Raw genomic sequence first — 24,478 nt, 5'->3', positions numbered from 1 at the left:
GCTCAAGCTAAAACCCTGATGTCTCTCATGGTCTCAAACCCCAGTTCCAATCCATCAGCAAATCCTGTCAACACTACCTTGAAGTCTGTTCCCACTTCCTACTACCACAACCCTAACGGAAGCCACCATTATATCTCGCCTGATCAACTGTCCCCCTGCGTAGCACATCTGCCCTATCTAGTCCTCATAGCAAAGAGCAGAGTTAGTCTGCTAAAATACACAATACATTACATCACATCACGCTCAAAACTCCTCAGTAACTTTCTGTCTCACTCATAGTAAAATTTGAACTCCTTACCATATGGCTTACAATACCCTACTTGATCTGACCACCCCCCCCCCCCAAGTTACTCCTCTTAACCAAAGCCCCTACCGCTCCTTCACTCACTATACTCTAAACACGCTGGCCTCTCTCCTGCCCCTCAAACATACCAAGCATACTCCTGCCTCAGGGTCTTTGCACAAGATACACTTACTTCCACCAGAAGTTTACATAACTTGCTTGCTCCCTTTACTTTATTCAGGTTTCCTGCTTAGTGTCACCTCCCAAGGACGTATTCCTTAACCAACTTACCACAGTATTACTCGCTATATAGTTCACTATCCCCTCATGCAGTTTTTTTTTTATTTGGAATTCATATCACTTAGTATTAAACACACACACACACACACACACACACACACACACACTTTGGTTAGTTGCTTGGTTGCCTCTCAGCCTAGAACGTTAGCTTCATGATCACTGCTATAATCGCTGCTATGCCTAGAAGAATCTTTTGTACAGAATAGGCAGTAATAAACATTTATTGAGTGTTGTTCAATTAATTAAAATAAATAGATGAGAGAAATACCATCAAAGTAATGTATCCTAAAGAATAGTAAAGAGGTACCTAAGTAAGGTTTGAAAACACGAACAGCCAAGTGCACTCAAGAAAAATAAAGTAAATGAAATGCTGCATAATAATCAATTTTATAAAACCTATTAAGAAGAAAGGAGGTATGAACAGGAAAGGTATAGTCCACTAGGGACCCATAGGACATTTGTTTAAGCCGTCTGGTCAACAAGGTCCAAAAGATACAAGGGATCAAGGAGAACTTGACCAAGAAGAGGAGGTCGGCCACAGGGCAGAGATCAGTCCCAAATAAAGTAACCCTCAAGAAAACCAACGCCCTTTGTTGCTACTATATTTTCACCAAACAAAGTCTGACTATGAAACTGGGCTCCCATGTACGTTGACAGCAAACAGAGGTGACGGTGAAAACCAAATTTGTAAGAAATGTAAACTTCTGGGTGGCCTCCAGTGTCTTTCTAAACCCGAGTACCATCTCATCGAACTGGGCCAATCCCAAACATTCTAATCAACTCTGAATGTACATCTATTCCAGATTTCCAAAGTTAGGAGCCTCTGTGAAGCTCTGTAACCCAAACAAAATGGCTTATCTTCATGCCACAACCCTTCCCACTGCTTGCTCTTTACCAACATTTACTACCCACGCTCACCACTCGGTACTAGTTACAAGCGAGATGGGAGGCAGGAGAAAGGTACTGTTTATCTTCACATTCTCCACATTCACTGCGTACATTTGATGGACAGACAAAGGAAGGAAGGAAAGAACCAATGAGCCCACTAAGGCCCAGCCATCCTCTGAGGCCCACCCAAGCAACCACACTCCCCTCCCTCTAAATAGTCTACTAAATAGTCTTGTTTAGTCTCTACTAAATAAGTCTATGCAGCAAATCAACTTGTTCGGTTACCTAACTCATCACGGTGGATATACTAGCAGGCTATGCGACCCAATAATCCAGGGCAACACGGGACTTTCTACAGAGGGACGATGGGTGGTAACCCTGTTCTCGAGTTCTTTCAGGCCCAAACTACCCCCACACTGTACTGGAAAGCAGGCCTACGCAGCCCCCAAAGCACGTCAGAGTCCCTAATGAGCGTCGCAACTCAGACCGTGAGGCCCAAGCCGGCAGCTTGTGCGTCTCTGATTAGATAACGTTTGGTGACAGCGGTGTGTGGAAGATACCGGAGTCATTCTGACATTCTAGTGGTCTTCAAACCAGGATAAGAGCAACCCTGGAGAACTCCGGAGAGTTTCTACGGGACAGGGACCGTCTGAGGGGTCATCTTCCAATTTCCTAAGCCACACACGCTCTTCTAAAAAACCACCAGCCTCTGCTGCTTCTCCATTTTCCTTTTTACAATCATTTCTTTGTACCAAAATGCCTTTCGTCCCGAACCTTATTACAGTACATTGGCCTGGGGCATAAAACCTGCGGGGCACCAATCGAATTGTGGTATATGAGAACGAATGCCTTCCTCTAAGGGAGGTGTGAAAAAATGGGGGTCATGCGGGCACTTTAATGCATTTATTCTAACTGAAAAGGCTAAAGCAGAATTTTTGTTTTGATTTTTCACAATTCTTGTAAGGGACAGAGAACTTTGAGTTCTACCGCTCCATCAAATATGACTAGAACGGCACTAACACAGCAGTCAGTAGCCAGATGTGGCCATTTAAGGTTAAACTGATTGAAATGAAATAAAATTTAAGATTTAGTTGCGTGGTCACACCAGCCACATTACCAGTCTTCCTGACCACAAGTGCTTACGCATCTTGCCGTAACGAGCAGTGCAGAGCACATTTCCATCATCCCAGAAAACTCCACCGCGCACAGCCACTCTGGAGTTTTGATCAACTGGTTCGGAAGGGCTGGATCCCTTCCTTCGGGAAGTCCGGATGTACCTACAATCATTCTTATGACCCAAGTGCCATGAGAAGGTGAGAGGTTCCCACCCGGGGACACAACGCACATTAGGAATTCAACTTTCGGAACAGAATGTTCACCCTACAACCCTCTTATCTGGTTTCCAAAGAAGAGGGCTCCACTCTCCACCAGTAAGATAGAAAACTAAAACTTTCACCTCTTTTTTTGAAAATTGTTGAGATTCACATAACATAAAATACGTAACAGAAACCATTTTCAAGCAAATGATTTAGTGGCATTTAATATATTCACAGTAAGTCAGGCTCTTGATGATCTGACGAACCTGTCAAATTATCTTCCATCAAGACCCTCCTCACGACCTAATTAACAGAACACAAATCTAGGGGGACCTGCCCACGATACACAGCCCATCCACAGCAGGCAACTTGGGTCCACTTAAGTGACCGAGCAGGATGCCTGAGATGCAGTGCCCAGGTCAGATCAATGTAACCTTCACAGGACAGCTGTCACCATGTAGCCCTGATTGCCACTCTCAGACAGGACTATCAAGGGGCATGGAAGAAACTATCACACGCGGGGAAAAAACTATTTCTACATTTGTTATAAAACTACCTGTGTCCAAGAAAAGTTATCTCTGATGCCAGTCAATACTTCCTACACATATAAAACATACCACACAAAAATTTTAGGATCTGATGCCAGGAAAAAAAAACATCTTTCTGAGGAAAAAAAATTTTTTTTCTTCCTTCTTTCTGATGATGAGAATTACACATCTTGTCATGTTTCCCTTTGCACACTCACCAGGAAGCTCAGAATATAATGCGATGCTGAGTCCCAGCAACCAAGGCTATTATTAGCATATTTCCTTGTCCTTGTCCTTACATTTCCAGGACCCAATTTCCTGTCTCTATTTCACTCCCTCCCTCTCTCTCTCCCTCTCTCCCTCTCTCCCTCTCTCTCTCTCTCTCTCTCTCTAATAACCCAACCCGGTGCCAACTGTTTTTGGAAAATTATCAACTAAGAGTAAAATACGGATTTCTGTTATTCCATTTACCCTGTGCCACTAACCATACATTATAAAAATTGGGGACAACAATATCGATCTTAGTTTAGGACTAATTTGCCCCGGAATAACAGCTTGTAACAACTAACGTTTCTCTGCTTGTCTTCAATGCTAAACAGACACCAGCACCTTCTGACCAAAAGAGATCCACAGATGGGCACCTGGCTGGCTCACTCAGTAGAGCATGTGACTCTTAAACTCGGGGTTGGGAGTCTGAGCCCCATGAGGGGTGTAGAGATTACCTTAAAAAAAAAAGAAAAGAAAAGATCCACACAGGTATACAGACCCACCTGGAAACACGAAAAGTATGACTTAGGAGACCCTTAAGCAAGTATAGCTGTTAGCCATAAGCATCTGAGAAAATATTTTTGAAGTTTTCTTACAGGAACGATGAAGCTGCATTTAATGTCAAATTGTGAGAAATCTTTTTCAAGGAAAAAAAAAAACAATTTTATCACTTGTGACAGCTTTCAACTTATGAAGCCAAATAACAGCAAATGTTTCATATAAACTATGGGTAGGGGCTTCGTTGGGGAAAAAAATTAAATAATAACTTTCTGAAGTATCGCTTATACTTTTAAACCAAGGCACTCTGTCCATGCTACTTAAAATAGCATGCTGTGTTTAGCAACAATTGGCCAATACACTGCAAAGATTTGTTCCAAAAATAACAAAGTGAACTGTGTCCGCGTTACCATGCGTGGATCACCATATTCGACCACCATCTAGCAGAGCCAAAAGATATGGGGTACCCATGGTGTTAAGGCCATCTGGAAAGAGGTGAGAGATTAAAAAAAAAAAAAAAAAAGTCTCACTAGCCTCATTTCAGGTACTCAACAGCCACCTGTGGCTAGTGGCTACTGTACCGGACAGAGAAAATACAGAACATTCTCATCATCACAGGGAAGTTCACAGGCTGTACTAGCTTACGCACTTTCTGTAAACACATTATTAGTGTGACATCAAACAACAAATGCTAAACTTTCTTTGAGAAATTACTTGGGAAGTACTAGATACTTTGTGACAAACTTTAGTGCCCAGTTGTGTATATTTAAAAGGTGTTAAATCTTGAATTAAATGAAAAGTACGTGACAGGCCTGGAAGCTAACCACTCTATAGTATTTCCTTAATATGAAGGGAGCATTTCATTTCATACACGGACTGTGTGTAGATTACGGTTCAGTAAGTTAATATTTATGAGCATTAATCTGATGGACATTAGATAACAATGATCAGGTTTTCCATTTACTTTTCTTAATCCCACTCTTCTTAATATTTTTGTAAAAAGGAAAAACACATAGTGTATGAAGTTTGAAGATAATGGGCAAAAGGAGGCCCTTTCCTCTACATTCAAATTGAAACAAAGGTATGTGATCTTTCCTAAAGGACATGAGTCTCCTATCTAGCTCTAAAGTTCTATAGCTCCAAACAGTAAACTTTAAAAAGTGGCAACAGTACTGAGTTGCACAAACATTGTTTCCAAAATTGCAAACCTCACATGTGAAAAATGTGAATCACTTTCTTTGGCCACTTTAAAAAAAAAAAAAAAATGTAGCTACTAGGGGCATCTGGGTGGCTCAGTCAGTTAAGCGTCCGACTCTTGATTTCAGCTCAGGCTGTGAGAGTTGTGAGATCAAGCCCCACGTTGGGCTCCACACAGAGTGCGGAGCCTGCTTGGGATTCTCTTTCTCCTTCTCTCCTTGTCCTTCCCCTGCTCATGTGTTTGCATGTGCACATGCTTGCACGCTCTCTCTCTCTCTCTCTCAAAATAAATAAAACTTAAAAAAATATATAGCTACTAAATCAAACTGCAAAAGTAAAACCTCTTTTTTTTCCTTTAGTGACTGTCCCACTGTGAAACGTGAAGTTACATTTTATTTTTTATCATTATTTTTTAATGCTTACTTAAAATTTTTTTGATATTTGTTTATATTTGAGAGGAAAAGACAGAGCATGAGCAGGGGAGGGGCAGAGAGTGACTGAGACTTTATCTGAAGAAGGATCCAGGCTCTGAGATGTCGGCACAGAGCCCGATGCAGGGCTTGAACCCATGAACCGTGAGATCATGACCTGAGCTGACACTGAAAGCCCAACCAACTGAGACACCCAGGCGTTTATTTTAAATGTATATATCAAAAATGATGTTTATTTTTGAAAGGGCGAGAGAGAGCGTGAGCAGGGGAGGGGCAGAGAAGGAGGGGGGGGACAGAGGATCCAAAGCGGGCTCTGTGCTGACAGCAGAGACCCCAATGCAGGGATGCAGGGCTCGAACTCGTGAACCGTTGAGATCATGACCTGAGCCAAAGTCAGATGCTTAAGCAACTGAGCCACCCAGGCGCCCTGTGAATTTACGTTTTGAAGAAAAAAAGTAGATGAGTATAAAGAAACATTAAGAAGAGCCAATGTGAAGGATAGTTCGCTGAGTTCAAAACTGCCATTGGGCTATTCCACAGGAAGCCACTTACCGAACAAAACTACAATGTCATCGCAGGGTATATGAGAGCACACCCTGAAAATACAGGAAGATGTTGGTAAAGACAATGGGGTAAAATGGATCACCAAACTTGTGGTTAACAGCTGTAAATTTGTTTATATTTAATAGAGTCGAGATTTACTACATAAAGGAGTGTGTATATTTCAGAGGGTCAATGTCTCGGATGCCGGCGGGGATACTAGAGCATCTCCCTAGGAACACGAAACAGGATGCCGCCTTAACCCCTGCCCCTTGAAGTTTCCAAACCTAGGAGACAATTTCCACCTCAGTTCAAACTGGGAAGAAACTGATCACTGAGAAAGAAGTGGGTGTTTTGTAGACAGGACCCCATTTCCGAGAGAGCAAAGGAAAGAGAAACACAGAAGGGTGACCCGTAGGCGTGTGCCTGCCCCCTCCCAACAAAAGTATTATGAATTCTTATTTGCTCCATAGGGATTCTGGTAAGCTGATTTTTAAGGCGTTGGTATACAGTGTTTTCTGCTTCACGAAACAAGGGAAAGGTTTTCTACCTTGAGGTGAAAAAGTAGAAATTGGGGGAGGAGTTCCCAGAGTTCAGCTCAACAAACCACATCAGCAATAGCTGTAGCAAAGCAGTTAACTTTCATCGGAGAGTTACCGCCTGCCACACACAGTGCTAAACACCTGACTGCCGCTGTCTTGCAACCCTCACAATGATCGGGAGCAAATGGTACCTGTGATCCTCGGGAAGCAAGTTCAGGGACACTAACTAAGCAGCCAGTTTTCCGACTGAGCCCAAACTGGAAGACGGAGGTTCCGATGCAGTCCCCGTGCCGGCGAGGCCCACGGCCTCCACACGCCTGCACTCCTCACTCGCCAGCAGTGGCCCAGCACCTGGCCACGCCAGCCAGCGGGTGGCCCGCTGGACAGAAGAGCAGAGGTGCGACGTGTTTAAAAAATGAGAAGGGAAACACTAAATGAAACAAGGAAACGGGCACCGTTTCCCGTTGACGCACTCTCGGAATCAAATTTATATTTGACACGAAATGTTACTCCAGCCTGGAACACGGCCTGGCCTACCAAGGAGTCTCGCTCAAGTCTCCAGGGAGGGCGACGCGTTAAAAACGATCCTACGACCTGGCTCATTTTTGCTCTACGGCTGTCCAGTCTCTTGGTTTGCTTCTCTCCCTTCACCAAAGATACCCTAAGCTCAGAGGACTTATTTACACGTAAATACTGGTTTTTCACTTTCTTGCAAACACTAAAGCTACGCATGAGCTTCAAGCTCAGCTCTAAGGACGGACCTTTTCCAGAATCAGGCTCTGGAGTATCTCCTGCCTTCAGCCATCCTCTACCGTCGTTTCAAAGTACGAGGAACACGTGACTGAATCAGAAGTCGGGGTACGGAAGACACCGAGGGCTGGCGCTGCCTTCGCATCTGACCGTGGCCCGGGGGACGAGTGTGGCCCGTTGACAGTCCCCGTCGTTGAGGGGGATACGGCTAACGTGCACCGGGAGAGCATCCGGAGGAAGAGCTGATAAAAATGAGATACTACTTCGCTCCCTCTAAATCATCCAACTTTTTCCCTGAAGAACTCGCACTTGGCTCCTTTAATCCGTGGTATGCCTCCGTGCCTTTCAACGGCTCTCCTTTGTGAAAATCTCTTTGCAATATTTGAGCAGCCAGAGACGGAGTCGGCCTGGTAATGGACCAATTTAGAGCAACGTCAGCACATCCTGCTCGGCGACTGCCCCAGTTCCACTCCTGCCTGTGGGTACTGACAGATCATCTGTAGATTTACAGCTGTGCATACAGAGAATGGAGAGGAACATTAAAATGTCAAGACTGAGGGAAACTCCCCATTAGGCCCTACCGTCCATTTCTGTCAACCGCCACAGTGGTATTAGAGTTTAGCCATCTCTTCATGCTGACATTTTGAGGTGGCTGCAACGTTAACAGTGAAAGCAAACGCTTCATGACCGAATAATCCACGATTTTATAGGACTGTTTGTTTAAGTTAAAGAGAATGTTCATGCCGTTAAGAGTCCACAAAGAAGCATGGTCTAAAAATTTAGGATCTCGAGCTTTGTTCAATTAGAACTTTGTATATTCCTGCATTCAGTAAGAACTTGAAATTGATGCGTGGCCCCTTCATTAAAAAGTTCAGAAAAATAACTGCAGAAAAAGCTTTGGAGAAAGGATGCTGTACAAGTCCTTGCCTACTCACTAGCAGAGAAATCCACCTGCGATGCCCCCGGTCCCCTCTGATGAGCAAGCAACAGGGACCTGAGGGTCCACCAAAGGGCTGCGCGTGGGTTTCCTACCCTAGAGGTAGGCAGCGGCTCCCGCCTGCCCATGGAGAGACGGGAAGGGCACAAACTAAGTGGGAACCCCATTCGGGAAACTCGGCAAGGTTTCCAACGTCACTACTTGAGCCGCCTCTGCTTGGGCCCCGAACAAAACAGTTCTCAAGGTTAACAACCTCTTACTTCAAATTAAAACAGATTTTCTTTTTTCTTTTTTTTTTTTTTTTGCCTTCACAGGGTGTTAAAATCTAAGAATCCTCCTGAAATTGATGGGAAGAATTACTTAGAATTAAACATAAAGGGCAGTGGAGGAGAAGAGGCCAAATACACTCTAAAGCAGAAGAGAAATGCGCTCTCGGTGAAGGGGAATCAAAATGGCATGTTCCCTCTGAATCACTGGCTGGGTGGGGATTTTAACGCAGCCACTAAAACAGGACGTAAGGAAACGCCTTGCAGCCTCACCGGGCCATCTCTCTCACCGTCCCACCACAGGGAAACAGCGAGCAGGGTACTGAGTGCCTCTGTATCTATGCTGACTTTTGACTTGTTTGCGTGGTGCCAGCTTCTGGGCATTTGGACAGCTTCCTTAACTCCTCCACGGGCACCAGCGCCAGTGCCATGCCCCCGTCCCTAGAAGGCTCTCTGATGCTTCTCACACCGAGCCAAACACCCTCACGCGTGGTGACACGCCATCACCTACTAAACGTCCCGCAAGGCGAAAGCACAAGTTTGCTGCAGACTTCCTTTGCTGATACGAGAGCTGTACTCAGTAAGAAAGGAAGACTGAGGGCCCGCGCTCAGTGGCTACTGAGAGATTACCTACAGACTGACAGCTGGAACTACAGCAAATGGACAGGAATATTAAGATGTCAAGATGAAGGTAGATTCTCCAAGTTAGGCCTAGGAGTGCTTCTCCCCTAATTGTCCCCCTGACCCGCTTCCCAATTTTCCTTCCCTGGCTACCTACTGCTTCACAGGGCCAGGGATGGCCTTTCTGAAGGACTGTTAAAATGCAGAAGGAAAAAGCAGCAAAGAAGAAAAAGGCGAGGGGGGCGGGGGGTGTGCACAATGGTAAAGACAGGGCTTTCTCCCTTATCCTTGGAGAACCAATTTCATAAACAGGCATCAGTGACAGAGAGGCCAAGAGAGATGGGGGTGGGGGGAGGGGAGGGAAAAACTACTGAAAGTATCCAAAAACCACTTGAAACTAAAAATCTTGGAAGAGGGGAGCCGGGGTGGCGCAGTCGGTTAAGCGTCCGACTTCAGCTCAGGTCATGATCTCGCGGTCCGTGAGTTCGAGCCCCGCGTCGGGCTCTGTGCTGACAGCTCGGAGCCTGGAGCCTGTTTCAGATTCTGTGTCTCCCTCTCTCTGACCCTCCCCTGTTCATGCTCTGTCTCTCCCTCTCTCAAAAATAAATAAAACATTAAAAAAAATTTTTAAAAAAAAATCTTGGAAGAGATTATAAGAGAAATGGGGAAGAGAAACGCTATGTTTTCCTACAACAAAGTAGAAAGACCTTCAGGCAGCCTTCTCTGAAACCTAAACAAACGAAATTTCGCTTCAATAACCTATCCTTCCGTGAAGTGTTGAGGATACTACACACACACACACAAACACACACACACACAACACTACACGTGTTGATACCTAAAAAATGCTGCTACTTCTCCAACCTCGCAATGAACACACACAGAGTATGTGTTCAAGCATACTGTCATACGTTAAACAATTTAAAATGTATTTTTATATTCCATACGTTTTGTTACATATGTATTGTTTATTTATATAAAAAAGCGTTTATTTTTATTGAGAGAGTGCCCACATGAGAGGGGGTGGGGCGGAGAGAGGGGCACAGAGGATCTGAAGCTGGCTCCGGTCTGCGCCGAGAGTGGGCCCAACGCGGGGCTCAAACTCAGGAATCACGTGATCATGACCTGAGCCCAAGTCGGACACCTACCCAGCTGAGTGCCCCTAAAATTTACTTATATGTGCATAGATTTATTTATATTCTGACTTGTTTCCAAAAAGAACGTGAAGCAACTGCTATTGAAAGAGGCTTCAATATGGCGGCCGCCAGTCACCCTGGGCTCCTGGTTCGCATTCTGTGGAGATGGAATTGCAGACTGACTGAAATAAGAAATGTGTACAAAACACACACTGGATTTCAAATCCTGTGTAAAACACCGAATGAGTAATTTTATACTGATTATGTATTGGAACAGTATTTTAGATTTTTGGGGGTTAATTAAATGCACTACTAAAATTCATTTTACCAGTGTCTTTTAATGTGACCATTAGAAAATGTAAAATAACACACGTGGCCTGTATCTGCAACTCCCACTACATTTCAACTGGGCAGCACTGGTCCAGAACATAGTTGGCACACGAAGAAATGACAGCCAGAGATGACACCTAAATAACAAACTTCCCTGTCCATCTCGGTGAAGGCCTTTATCTCCCCCTTTCTTCTGCCACATCGCCAATCTCTGCCCTTTTTTCTTTCTTTCTTTTTTTTTTTTAATTTTTTTTTTCAACGTTTATTTATTTGTGGGACAGAGAGAGACAGAGCATGAACGGGGGAGGGGCAGAGAGAGAGGGAGACACAGAATCGGAAACAGGCTCCAGGCTCCGAGCCATCCGCCCAGAGCCCGACGCGGGGCTCGAACTCACGGACCGCGAGATCGCGACCTGGCTGAAGTCAGATGCTTAACCGACTGCACCACCCAGGCGGCCAATCTCTGCCCTTAATATAGTGCTTAGCACCTAACACTCAATAAATATTTATTTAATGGAGTTGAATGAAAGTAACAAGATACAAGATTAAAATGCAGTACCTAAAAGTGGCTTATTAAAGGTTAAGAAAACTCACTGGCTGCTTAGGACACTTAGCCAATGGTTAATATCCAAGCTTGAAAAGTAAATTAAAAAACTAACTTCTGGGGCACCTGGGTGGCTCAGTCAGTTAAGCGTCCGACTTTAGTTCAGGTCATGATCTCACGATTCGTGCGTTCCATCCCCACATCAGGCTCTCTGCTGACATCTCAGAGCCTGGAGCCTGTTTCAGATTCTGTGTCTCCCTCTGTCTCTGCCCCTCCCCTGCTCACGCTCTCTGTCTCTCTCTCGCAAAAAGGAATAAACATTGTTAAAAATTTAAAAAAAACAACAACTTGTTACCTACAACATTCTTGATACTCAGAGAAAACAATACTCTTTTACAAAATAAAAGGCATCAAGAGACTAGGCTACCATTTAATATGCGGCTCACTTCATGCTTTCAGACAGTGGGGTGAAAGGAGAGACGGGGCAGAATTTTTTCCTTTGCCTTCACTCTAAACTTGGTATTTTCCATTTTAACCCACGGAATCTCTGACCTCTGGGATAAACCAGTTATGCTGAGGGAAGATACGAGGAGGTTCTCATTAAGCTGCAGCATATACAAAGTGCAGTAGAAGAAATACCTTGGAGTCCTCACAGAGAAACAACAGATCCACCAGTAAAGTCAAGGGCAGTCAAGGGCGGAGAGCTCGCTGGAACCAAAGGTACCATGAAGAAATAACCGGCCAGCCACCACCGGCACGCGGGAGAGCAGCGACCCTCCTGACATCGCTCCGTGAGCCCGTGGGACGCCCTGTTCCCACGAGGTCTAGCTATGGGCGCCTGCTCTCTGAAGGTGGGTACACTCAGACCGGCCCCTGAATGCCACGCCGGTCAAAGCCGGGTTTCCTTTAGATATATTTTGTTTTCTCCATCTCCACTAGACATCCATGGGGGTAGGAAAGTACACGTAAGCATGTCGAGAGTGATGCTCGTAGAGATACATGCACTTTCTATTAAAAAGGTGTTTTTCTCTGCTTCGGAGCACCATTTGCATAAGTAAAGCTCGAGACGCGTGGCCACATTTTCCATAAAATCTATTTAGTAGTTGCCAATTACTCTGCTCATGTCTGGAATTCTATATTTACTGGGTGAACTGAGAGAATTTCAGTAGAATAGTTGCTCTACTTGAAAGTTACCAGGAAAAGGTTTTCCCAGAAAGGCTGTTTTTTAAAATATTTGTAAGATGTCATGGAAAGACAGAGAACTGGAAAAGTTACAACCACTGATTCTTCTAGGTGTTTTTCCTTTTTTTTTTTTTTTTCTTTTAAAAAAAAAAAATCTCCTGGGGGAAAATTAGGACACAGAAATTATTACCCATCACCTCCACCTTGGAGGCACTTAAAAATTTCTTTCTGCTTCTGTTTTTCTTCACCATGACTGTATTTCAGGCCCAAATTAATGCAAAGGGTACAAATGTATTCAAAATATTCTAAGGACACAACATTGCAGATTCTAAATTCCACCAGAAGTTGCCTCCCCCACACCCCCTACAAGAGCAGGATCTGTAAGCGGAGAAACCTGTATCCTGTGCAGCAGTTTAACTTATTCAGAAACTCCGGGATTTACCTGCAACCTGAAGGACAATCCACTTAACCAGTCTTTTCTAGATAAGCTCTTCAAATAAACAAAACCATGTTTTGAGCTCTCCTTCCAGGTGGCTCTCACCCACAACCACTGTGCACTGATGAACATTCCATTCTCTCCCTCTCTCTCTCTCTCTCTCTCTCTCTCTCTCTCTCTGTGTCTCTGTCTCTCCCCACTCCTGAAGTGCTGCAGGTGCCCCAAAGGTGCTGTCCCTGCCGGAGACCTCCCAGTGCACCTCACTGACACAGAACCTGCTCTAAGCATCTCACCGTGACCGACAAGGTCCCACAGGGGTGCCACACAGCTTCCTCTCCCACAGCCCAGCCCTACATCCCATGCACTCACGATTTCCTAAGCCTTAAATTCTTCTCCCTCCCCCTTCACCCAGCCTCCTCTCAACCGGGACTGACCCTTCACATCTCAGTGAGGACCTCACTCCCCCCAGGGTACCCTCCCAGACCCCAACCTCACACGCCCAAGACCGGATTGGGAGCTATCCCCAAAGCACACGGCGCTTACGCCGGTGCCGTGCTTTCCATGGCAGACGCTTGCCCGCACTATCTCCCACCACCATCAGGGGCCTCAGAACCTGATAACTGTTCCCTAAAACCAGGGAAACAAAAGCAAACAACTCTGACAATAGTTAACATCGAAATAAGTGCTTCAAGTTATTTTTTAAACTTTGCAACGAGCAATTCTGAACATTTGCCCAATGCTAATAAAACATTTTTGAGTCCCCACCGTGTATCTGATACCATGTTAAACATTAAAAGATATTATTGCTGATCTTGCTATGCCTCTAACCAGGGAGGTAAATCTGTCCTCAGTTGAGACAGATGCAATCGAGGCCCTGAGGTTAAGTCCCCTGCCCAAGGTCACGGGGCCAGAGATCAGTTGGTGGTACTTAGACTCAAAAGCTGCAGACGCCAAAGTCTACATGCTTCCCTTCGTGCTGGTAGCTCTGAGAGTGGGTCTCCGGGGTCTTGTGAGATGTTATCTGCCCCTCGCTCTCTTTCTCTCTAAACATGAGTAGACTTTTCCAAAGGCTCATAACCTGCATGCAGACTGTATGCAATGGCAGCTGTCAGAATCCAGCATTTGAGAAAAGGTAAGACCATGCCACTAAGTTTTTTTGTTTTGGAAAATGATTATTTTTCATTTAAAAAATATTTTTTGGCTTATTCCTTTTAAAGCTTATTTATTTATTTATTTATTTATTTATTTATTTATTTATTTATTTTTAAGGAATCTCTACATCCAACATGAGGCTCAACATCACGCGTGCTCTTCTGACTAAGCCATCCTGGTTTATTATGTTTAAACGATCAACAAGTAAGTATTTCAAACTGTCCTCAGTTTAAATTTCTAAGACAATAAATATCCTCACATATAACCCACATAAACCCAAGATCTTTGAAGTCCTCAATGATTTTTAAACACGTAAATGGGTCTGAAATGAAAAGGCTCAGGAACCAATATCCTTCTCAGCCACAGAAAAGAAACATAAGCTAGGGTTTCTTCTTCCACTGCAAACTTTATCAAATAATCAGGAGAGTCTGGAGCTTGCACCAAAGAACGTGTCCACACTCTACCATGAACACTACGGTCCAATGAACTCTGGCTTTTCTAACATTTTCCTTTGTTGACTCTTCAGTATCAAGTTAAACTTACCTTCAAAGATACTTAAGTGTGTATATATAATTTAGAAAATGTCTGTTCAGAGCCCATGAGACATTTAAAAAGCCTACCTTCTACCTTTAAAAAAGTGAAAAAGTCGGGGCGCCTGGGTGGCTCAGTTACTTAGGTGTCCGACTCTTGATTTCAGCTCAGGTCATGATCTCTCGGTTCAGGTCATGGGATCGAGCCCGACGTTGGGCTCCACACTGACGGCGCGGAGCCTGCCTGGGATTCTCGCTCTCTCCCTCTCTCGCCGTCTCTGCCCCTCCCCAGCATGCGCGCGTGCGTGCGTTCACTCTCCTTTTCTCAAAATAAATAAACATTTTTTTTACAAAGTGAAAAACTCAAAACAAAAAAGCCAACAAGCCCGTCTGAACATGATAATTCAGCAAATCACATCAATATTTCAACTTGATCTGTCACTTCCCCTGCTACACAATATGGCTGTGAACCACCGTTCTACATGAAATGCAAAATAATTTTAGTAGTTCTGAGGCAAAACATAATTAGATGGATATATTTGCTGGAGCCGAATGTGAGCCATTCACAGGGAGAGAGAGGTTTTTAGGATTACGTGACAGCATTTTGAAGTACCCACATCATTATCCCCATCACACCTGTCAACAGGGGCTAAGGAGGGGAAATATTTGCACAAATCAAATTTAATGTTTTATAACTAAGACTACACTTAATGATATTTAACCTGTTCCTTAAAAATAAAAGTAATTTTACATTGTATTTACATGTGAAATGCCATAATTATAAAGTGAGGTCTGCATTACCGGAGACGAGAACTAAAGCCTGGAGGAGAACTAACATGAATACGCACCAGCAGCTGGCATTATACTAGGCGCTTGGTATATATTAATTTCAACACCTTTTGTGACAGGCCCTATCTCTCCTATTTCACTGATGAAGAATCTAAGGTTCAGAGAGGTTAAGCTGTCTCAGGTCACCAAGCTGAAGTTCAAATGCTTTTCCAACCGTAAAGTGTATGCTCTTGGGAACAAGATCTTACACCTCCCTACGGATTATTTTCAGAACCGAGTGCTTCAAAAGCTGAAGAAGATACAAAGTTAAGCAGAAATTAAGAAGGCAAATGCCATGAACAAAATTTTTAAAAATTTTTTTTAACATTTATTTTTGAGAGAGACAGACAGACAGACAGACAGGCAAGAGTGTAAGCCAAGATGGGGCAGAGAGAGAGGGAGACACAGAATCTGAGCCATCAGCACAGAGCCCGACGTGAGGCTCGAACCCACAACGTGTGAGAACGTGACCTAAGCCGAAGTCCGGCACTTAACCGACTGAGCCACCTAGGTGCTCCTAAATACCACGAACAAAATTTTTTAAAGGCAACTGAACTTAAATAAAAATACCTCCTATGTACGTGTTTACGCCCTGCCCCCATCCTGAGTTGGTCTATAATGGCGTACTCAAGAAGGGGGAGCTGGAGAAAACGGGCACCACACCTCGGGTCCCACAGAGTCTAGCGCATACAAAACCCTCCAGTTTTCAGTGACTTGAACACCACGTATTCCTATCCATCCCCCGAAACGCCTACTGAGGTCTTTCGTGCTCTTAAAACCAGGGAAAGCTCAACAACCCCCACCCGGAGGTCATATTACCATCACGGGGCATCTCCTTCAAACTGTGCTTGTCCTCCAGCAAAGTGAGAAGATGCTGGAACGAGAAGTCAGAATCACCGCCCTGGAAAGGTCTCCTGGCCCATAAGATGCTTTCCAAGGAACAAGAGAAGAACACCTCCTGGAAACTAAGTCACATTCATTTCTGCCCTAGAAGCCACCCAGGCTGGCTGGCCTCAGGGCCCACACTTTCAGCCAGTTCTGAAGAGGGGCATCTTTGCCTTGAGGTTGATGTAAGGGGACAACAAATGAGCAGGAATTGATCTTCTCTATTCATCCCATAGCCCTTGTCTTCCCCGAGGCTCTCTGCTCCCAGCCTCTTGTCAGACTGGCTTCGTCACCTCTCCCTTCACTCGGTCTGGGCACCACAGGGCTCAGAAGCCCTTCCCCATGGGCTGCAGGCTGGGCTGTGAGACAGGGAGCAGCTCTCTCCCAGGCAGCTCCCACCGACCTCGGGGCTCCTCTGAGCAGTATCCAAGTGTCTGCTTCCCCGAAACCCGTACGTGTCCTTGTGTCCTAGGTCCCCAGGAGAAGACTTTCCTGATCTCCACTTTCCCACTCCCACCGAGGCTGAGGCTTCTAAGTCTCTGTTCTAAATGCCGGGATACCTCACACGGATGTATTTCCTAACCAAACCTTTTTACTTTCACATTGCTTCAATCCCTTCTGTTTCTGCTGCCCGGTCCTTGTTCCGAACTGTCCTTACGTGCCTGAACCACAGGCTCATGGCTAAACTTCTGGTCTCCCAGCCGTCCTGTGTGCTGTCTAATCAATATCACAAGCTCCCCGCTGAAGTCCAAATTCCTTAAAACAGAATACAAGATTTCTACCATCTGGCTTGCCCCACAGCAAGCTCCAGGTCCCGTGCCCCCATTCACTGAGTCCTCCCCAAACCTGAAACGCCGTCTTCGGTTCACCTGCCCTCTCTAGCCAAATGCCAAGCACTCACATCCTCAGGTATTTCCTCTCCCTGGACACTTGTCACATAACTGTGTGTGCTCTTTCACTCTGCTTTTCTTTCCACACATGGGTCATGTTTTCCCACACTGATTAGAAGTTCATTAAAAACAGCTCTAGGGGCGCCTGGGTGGTGCAGTCGGTTAAGCATCTGACGCTTGGTTTCAGCTCAGATCGTGATCTCCCGGTTCATGAGTTTGAGCCCTGCATCGGGCTCTGTGTTGTCAGTGTGGAGCCTGCTTGGGATTCTCTCTCTCTGCCCCTTTGCGGCTCGCTCATGCACAAATTCTCTCTCTCTCTCTCAAAATAAATAAACATAAAAAAAAAAAAAAAAGAACAGCTCTAAAATCGCCTTCTGTGCCATCCAAACTCAAGTTGTGATCATAATGATCTGTACATATAGATGTTAATTTATCCCTCCTAGGCCTAGGGCACAAACACCACATTTATAACGGCAAGCCATCTCTGTGAATGCCAGAGCTTGAAACTTAAATGTCTGCTTATAAACTCTGCAGGGTAACAAAAATCCCAGCTCCAAGAGGGAGGACTCCTGTTTCCGTGTCGGGTACCCGAACCTCTTAGAGACCAAACATGTTCTGCGGATTAATGTGGACTGTGATTTTCTACCCTTTGCGATTTAAGTTCACCCTAGCATTCAACAGCTGGTAAAATAAATATTACAGAAGAACACATTTTGAAGCTTCCCAAGGGAAAAAAAAAGTTGTAATTTTCTAAGAGAGGTGGGAAGGCGGGCACAAGCACAGAAAACTTTGCTGGAAACCAAGTTTCAGTGTATTTTTAAACCAGAGGGAGAAGAGAGAAAGAACAGGAATCCACCTCTGTGTCCCCACCAGCAGTGACGACCCTTCCGGGCAGGGGCCTGGGGCCAGCCGTCCGTGATGCCCCCACAGCACCCCGCACAACGCCTGGGATGGGAGGAATCGGGGCTTTCTGAGTAAGTGAGTAAATGCAGAAGCCAGTAAGTGAGAGTAATAGGAGGAAGGAAAAAAAAAAAAAGAGATTCTGGGGCAGCTTACGAGATAAAAATTAAGGAAGTCGTGATGAAAACGCTTTTGACGACATCCAAAGGAAACAGCTATCGGGCGAGTTCCCCGTGTTACGTTTCACACCGCGAGGCGGACAGGACCCGAGTCCCCTTACCTGAGGCACAGGCACTTTCTGCGGGGTGCTCTGGGGTGACGGGTGGAGCTGTGCCCAAGGCTGGTGGTGCGGGTGTGGGGGTGAAGACTGGTGGTGCAGGCCCGGGTGGGGCTGCATCGGAGGGCAGGTTGGCAACTGCTGGAAAGACGGCTGCTGACCGGGGTGCTGCTGGCCAGGGAGCAGTCGCTCCTGGATCGCTTGGGGATCTGCAAGGCCAACGCCGGGACAGCCGTTTGGTCTCATGTGCCCGGCCAGCTCCCTCGGTGCTGAGGACATGCCCATAAACGGACGAGACTGCTGCATGTTTCTGGGGCCCATATTCCTCTGTCCGATTCCCATGGCACCGGGGGGCTGGTGAGATGGCTGAGGGTGGGGCATATTTGGATAACTGCCAACGTCCATTGGTATCCCAGCGCTTCCGGGCCTGACTTGCGGAGGCGGTGTGCCTGCCGGATTGCTCATTGCTTTCATGGGTGACATGGGAGGTGGAGAGGCGTAAGTTCCCTGAGGCTGTGAAGGATGCATAGTTTGTGTGTTCATTTGGTTAAGTGAGCCGCTGGGGTGGATGGGCTGCTGGTGCATTAGTCCTTGCCCACTGTTCGATGGGAATCCTACAGCATTGGGGTATCTTGGTACGGACTGATTCATTGGAGTATTATTTGTAAGGCCTAAATTCTGATTCATCCCTGTATTGTTAACTAATCCCTGATTTAGGTTACTGTAAGGATATCGAGAATACTGCCCTGAGTTGTTTATAGTAGGTGAGGGGACGGTCTGGCTCCGAGAACTGAAGTTCAGGGTCTGCGGCCTCCCAGCCCCTTGTTGAGGAGGATTAGGGGAGAACCTGGGGCTGTGGGCAACGGATTCTCCATGGAGAGCAGCAGGGGGGTGGTGGTGGAACTGCTGCACCGAATGACGCAAGGAAGGTGCCACGCTGGGGCTCTGCTGGGGCACGTGGGCCAAGTGGCCGGGTCCTGAGGTGGCGATGAAAGGACTTCCCTGACTGAGGCCCTCCTGGCCCTGGGAGAACTGGCTCATCCTCTGCTGCGGCTGGCCGTGCTGCTGCAGGGAGAAGTCCCCGCGTGCCATATAGCTGCCCATCTGCTGCATGTGCTGAGGGTGGCCCTGCGCGGGGGGCCCCGACGGAGCGGGCTGGGGCTGCTGCGGCTGGGGCTGCTGCTGGTAGGGGGCCCGCGCCTGGTCCGGCACCTGAACGGCCCGGGGGCCCCACAGGGAGCCGCTGTCCACGAACGGCGGCCCGTGCCTTTCGTTCTGCATGCCGGGGTAGACTCCCATCTGACCGCCACCGCTGGCGCCGTGGGGGACCTGAGGGACGGGAGGGGCGTGGTACTGCGAGTGAGGGGACGCGAGCCCGTTCCCAGGGGCGCCGCTCATCATTCGGTTTGGCTGATCCAGCAGATGCATCTTTTGCTGTTCGTACTGATTATAGTGATCGAAGTGGGTCAGCTTGGTCTGATTCTGATTCGCGGGGGGGTGGTGCAGGGAGGGCTGCAGGGAGGCAAAGCCTTGGTCTATCGGCATCTGCTGACCCATGGGGTTCACTGGGTTTTTCAGGGTAACCACACTCTCCGAGGCCCTCGAGGCCTTCGCTGAAAATATTCCCGTCCTCGCCAAAAAGACTCATCATTCCTGGATCCGCCATCGTCTTCCAACACGCGGCTCCTCCAAACTACAGCTCAGGAGCGTGTCTGTGCTCCCACCTCACTGAGGTGTTTGTCCTCAAAGCCTATAATCCTTAACTAATCTTCTTCGTGTCATTCCGTATTTCTTTAATTCTCTCGGACCCTGCAGTGTCAGGCAAAGTCTGGATATAGGTCCTGGAAGAGAGTGGGAGGTGGGGGGGGTGGGGGGTGGGGGAGGGAGGAAGAAAACAAAGAATTAGGAACAAATGATGAAAACTGCCAGTGTTTTACGCATTTCATTTTGGTCTCCGTCAACAATACTAATCTAGCCCCCTCGCTGAGCCGTATTTTATAAATCTAGTTCACTTTAAGAGAAAGTCATTAGCTTCTACCAGAAGCATTATTATGATCGGTTACTTAGAAAGCAAGCAAAACACTAACCTTAACCTTAAATTAATCCATTCACTCCACTTCCTAGCGCTCCATTCTTGGATGGAACAGAACAAAAGAACACAACATGAAACAGCGGCAGCTGCCACAGCAGGCAAGCAGATGTATGAATATAGCCAAGCAGCCCATCTGCTGAACTAAAGCCCTGGAAATGCTCTGGTTACCGACAGCCCGCCCTTAACCTTATTCCCCTGAGCAGTGTAATCAGATGAGCAGCCGCGGCACCGAGGGCTGTGAAAAGCTCAACTTAGTTAAATTGACTAGAGGATTATACAAATACCAAAATCGGTCATTTCGTACAAATTAGATATTTACGGCCCACAGACAACTATGTAACAGCAACGGGGGCGTCGAGCGAGAAAGTGCCCACGATGATGTTCAAGCGAGGGAGAGTCCTCGACGATGCCGGAAAGCACGCTCGCAAACGGGACGATAAGTTCATAATGCCATTATGTTTCGTGGCAGAAATACACGAGATTCAGAAAGACGCCAGAATACAGGCTTTCGCTCTCCAAGAGGACCGATTTCGCTCGTGGCTCGGGGTCCATCGTATCGCATCCCCGGCACAGAAGTCCAATCACAGGTCATAGTCCACCGGCAGGCGCCGGACCCCGAGGATGGACCCAGAGCCCACTGACCCCTCGGGGAAAACTCCAGCTGGACGCACAGTTTCGAGACGGTGACTATTCTCATCAGAAGAAACCGAGAAACTTTCCCCCAAACTGGCCCGAACTGAAAATTAGTTTAACAGAATAAAGTTCAAAATATCTGTGCAGGTTTCAGCCTTGCCTGGACCTCTTCTGGGAGAGAGCCAGTAGGGGTAACGCACAGCCGTCAGCGTCCTGTGTCTACAGCACCAGTTACACGCTACCTAAGGCTCAAACAGCTCCTAACAGATTCTGTGTCCGATTGAAAGAACCAATTTAAAGAATGCTTCACCAATCAGAGCAGGAAAGTGTTTTTGTTGAATGCTAATTAAATCAACAACCTAATAAAGAACTAATTCACATAGGAAAAATGTCCAAAATCTTAAACATCTTTGGAATTTAACTCATTTTTGCCTCGTTCATAAGCACGTTCGGCATTGTGTGATACTGACCAACTTGAAAAAACCAGGATCTTGCTGAAGAATTTCAAAAGTGATGTTCTAAACAGGCTGTCATAAAATCTACTGACCCACTTCTCCATGAGCACGGGCATGAACAATGGGCGACCAGCACTGCTGAGAACTTACCAGGAAGAGAGAGAAAACCCAGTTCCTGCCTGTCCAACTCTAACATATTCCTAACAAGGGGAGAATTTTGCTTACAGAAAATGTAAACAGCATTCCTGTTCACTGTCAGAACTACAGACACAACACCTGAGAAGGTCCCCAGGTCTGTAGTTTTCAGGTGACAGCTGTCAGCTGAAGTCAAAGGTCTCCTCACTCCGCCGCTAACTGCCATGAATTTTCTGATCGACTTTCTCAAAACAGAGGTCAGAAGGGTGAAAATAAGGTGAGCGTGAAAGCCGTTTTATTTACCGACATGCTGCTTTACTACACAACTACTTTCAAATCCAAAATAAAGAGAAGCAGAAATTTCTGGTGCCAAGTGAAGCAAATATTTATAAACTGAATTTACTCCTCAACAGCCTAAGTAGTCAGTCTTCATTTACTCAAGACTCATTCTAGCTTCCAAGGAAATAAATACTAGAATGGACTTGATAAGAGCTTAAACCAGCCGTGCAGACTAACCGCTTACCAAAATAACCTTTCAAATTAGCTTAAGGAAGGTAGTGTCTACTTGTCTACACGGATGGCCTTGTTTTATAGGATAACAGCTTCATCCTCCAGGGTCCCCCACGTGTCATGGGAGGCCTCGCTACGTGGCTGCATGGGGGTCCCAGCCAGCTCTGGGGGGCTCGGGGGAAGCATCCCAGGGGAAGCACCCCAGGGGGAGGGAGTGGCCTGGTTGGAGCCCGGTGGCGGCGAGGCAGCTCTGGAGTTGGAGTTGACGCTTACTTTGTATCAATCGGTTTAAGGCTGAGCAGAAAGGGAAAAAGAAGTGGCCTACAGGCATGGCCAGGGACAAAACAGAACACTCGCTGAGAGTAAGTAATCCTACCTGACGCGTGGGCTTCCGCTTCCAGTCAGTCCCCCAATCTTTCCGACTAAGAGTCCATTTCACAGCAGCAGGTGAAATGACAGAGTACCAGGCAGTCAGTAAGTGCGCCACCCACCCCCACGGAGACCCCCGGCAGGGGAGCTCTGGGACAGGACTTCAAAAACTGTGGCTTCGGGCTGTCACTAGTGATGGCTCCCGCTTGCCCGGACAGCCACCACCGCCTTCCTGCCCCTTTTCTGACCTCAAGACTTGGCTGGCGACTGTGCTAGGAATCCATCTGGTAGCTGGATTTCATATTTCTGATCTGAGCTAATCTAATTAATTTATTTTGGTCTTTTTTAATTTGATCAAGTCCATTTGCATGCCCACTTTCCCAAGTCACAGCTGCAACATCTAGTTTTGTTTCTATCAAAGATGCTCATTTAAAACTCTTTTTTGGAGGTGGGCTGCCCCCTTCGCTGCACTCAGAGCCTACGTTTTCTATGTCAGGATGGATCAGCTGTTCAGTGAGCCGTCAGATCAGAGCCATCGATGCCATTTTAAATTTTGTAATAGCCACATTTTAAAAGTAACCAAAAAAAGAGTGCAATTACTTTTAATAATAGCTTTTATTTAACCCAATATATGCAAAATACTATTGCTTCGACGTATAATCAACATGAAAAAAAAAAAAAGAATGAGATCGTTTACGTTGTTTGGTACTGAGTCCTTTGAAACCCAGTACGTATTTCACACGGCATGTCTCAATTTCTACTAGACACATTTCAAGTAAAAACTGCGCACATGGGGGTGATGGCCACCACACTGGACAGCCTAGTTACAGGTTGTTAGAAAGAAGAAACAGAAATACAAGTTGTCAGTGTTATCAAATAATTCTCCCAATTATCACTTGGATAATAAAGATTCAAGATGTATTTATGTTTGATTTGGCTTTAAATAAAAATCAAGCTAAATCTCAAATCACATTTACTTATTCAAACTACATTTACTGAGGACCTACTTATGATCCAGGGACCGGTCTAGAAATATCTCAGTGAATAAAAACCAACAAAATTCCCTTCGTCCTCACGGAGCTCATCTGCAAGTGATAACCCTTAGAGAAGACGTAAGATTCAGAGCAGAGTTACATTAATGAAAATTTAGGATGCCGTTTTACAAAATAGTTCTTGGGAATTTATGATGACAAATATTTTAACTATGTGTGATATTGTACAGTAAACAGTGCAGAGACATACAGTGAAGACAGAATAATGTAAGTTCCACTCAGTGCCCCACTGGCAAGTATTTTCTGAGACGAGAATGACAGTGCAGGAAGTAAGTGCTGTGTCTGGGGGTGAGGAGGGGCTCCACGAGACAGCTCAGCGAACGGCGTCACCTACACTGCAGCAGAGATGCACTGGGAAACCACGAGAATTCGCAAGCACTTCGGATACCTTCTAATCCAACCCCCCCCTTTTTTTTAACATTTATTTATTTTTGAGAGATTTTGAGAGAGACAGAGCATGAACAGGGGAGGAGCAGAGAGAGAGGGAGACACAGAATCTGAAACAGGCTCCAGGCTCTGAGCTGTCAGCACAGAGCCCGACGCGGGGCTCGAACTCACGGACCGCGAGATTGTGACCTGAGCCGAGGTCGGACGCTCAACCGACCGAGCCACCCAGGCGCCCCCAAACCCCCTTTCTCTAACAGAATAAAAAACCTTTTTACAGACCGAGAGAAGTAAGCATCTTCTACAAAATATTTTCATGGCAAACAATTCCCAAAGGTGAGAGAGAAGCGTAGAGAAGAAATGGCAGCTTACCAGCAAGAGCAGCTTCCTAGAGG

At 46.2% G+C, this 24,478-nt stretch overlaps 1 protein-coding gene across 1 annotated transcript in view; it reads right to left on the bottom strand.

Moving 5' to 3' along the window:
* CHD7 (chromodomain helicase DNA binding protein 7) overlaps nt 1-24,478 on the bottom strand; it is a 190,341-nt gene that overhangs the window by 105,362 nt on the left and 60,501 nt on the right. The window contains 2 exon segments of the mRNA XM_043601135.1: nt 18,457-20,025; nt 20,027-20,294. Coding sequence (XP_043457070.1) covers nt 18,457-20,025; nt 20,027-20,119 — 1,662 coding nt within the window. The 5' untranslated portion in view covers nt 20,120-20,294.

Source organism: Prionailurus bengalensis, chromosome F2 (genome assembly GCF_016509475.1).
Source record: "Prionailurus bengalensis isolate Pbe53 chromosome F2, Fcat_Pben_1.1_paternal_pri, whole genome shotgun sequence".
NCBI classification, from domain to species: Eukaryota; Metazoa; Chordata; class Mammalia; order Carnivora; family Felidae; genus Prionailurus; species Prionailurus bengalensis.
The sequence above is the reverse complement of the archived record's forward strand: the minus strand, read 5'-3'. Positions and strand labels throughout refer to the sequence as shown.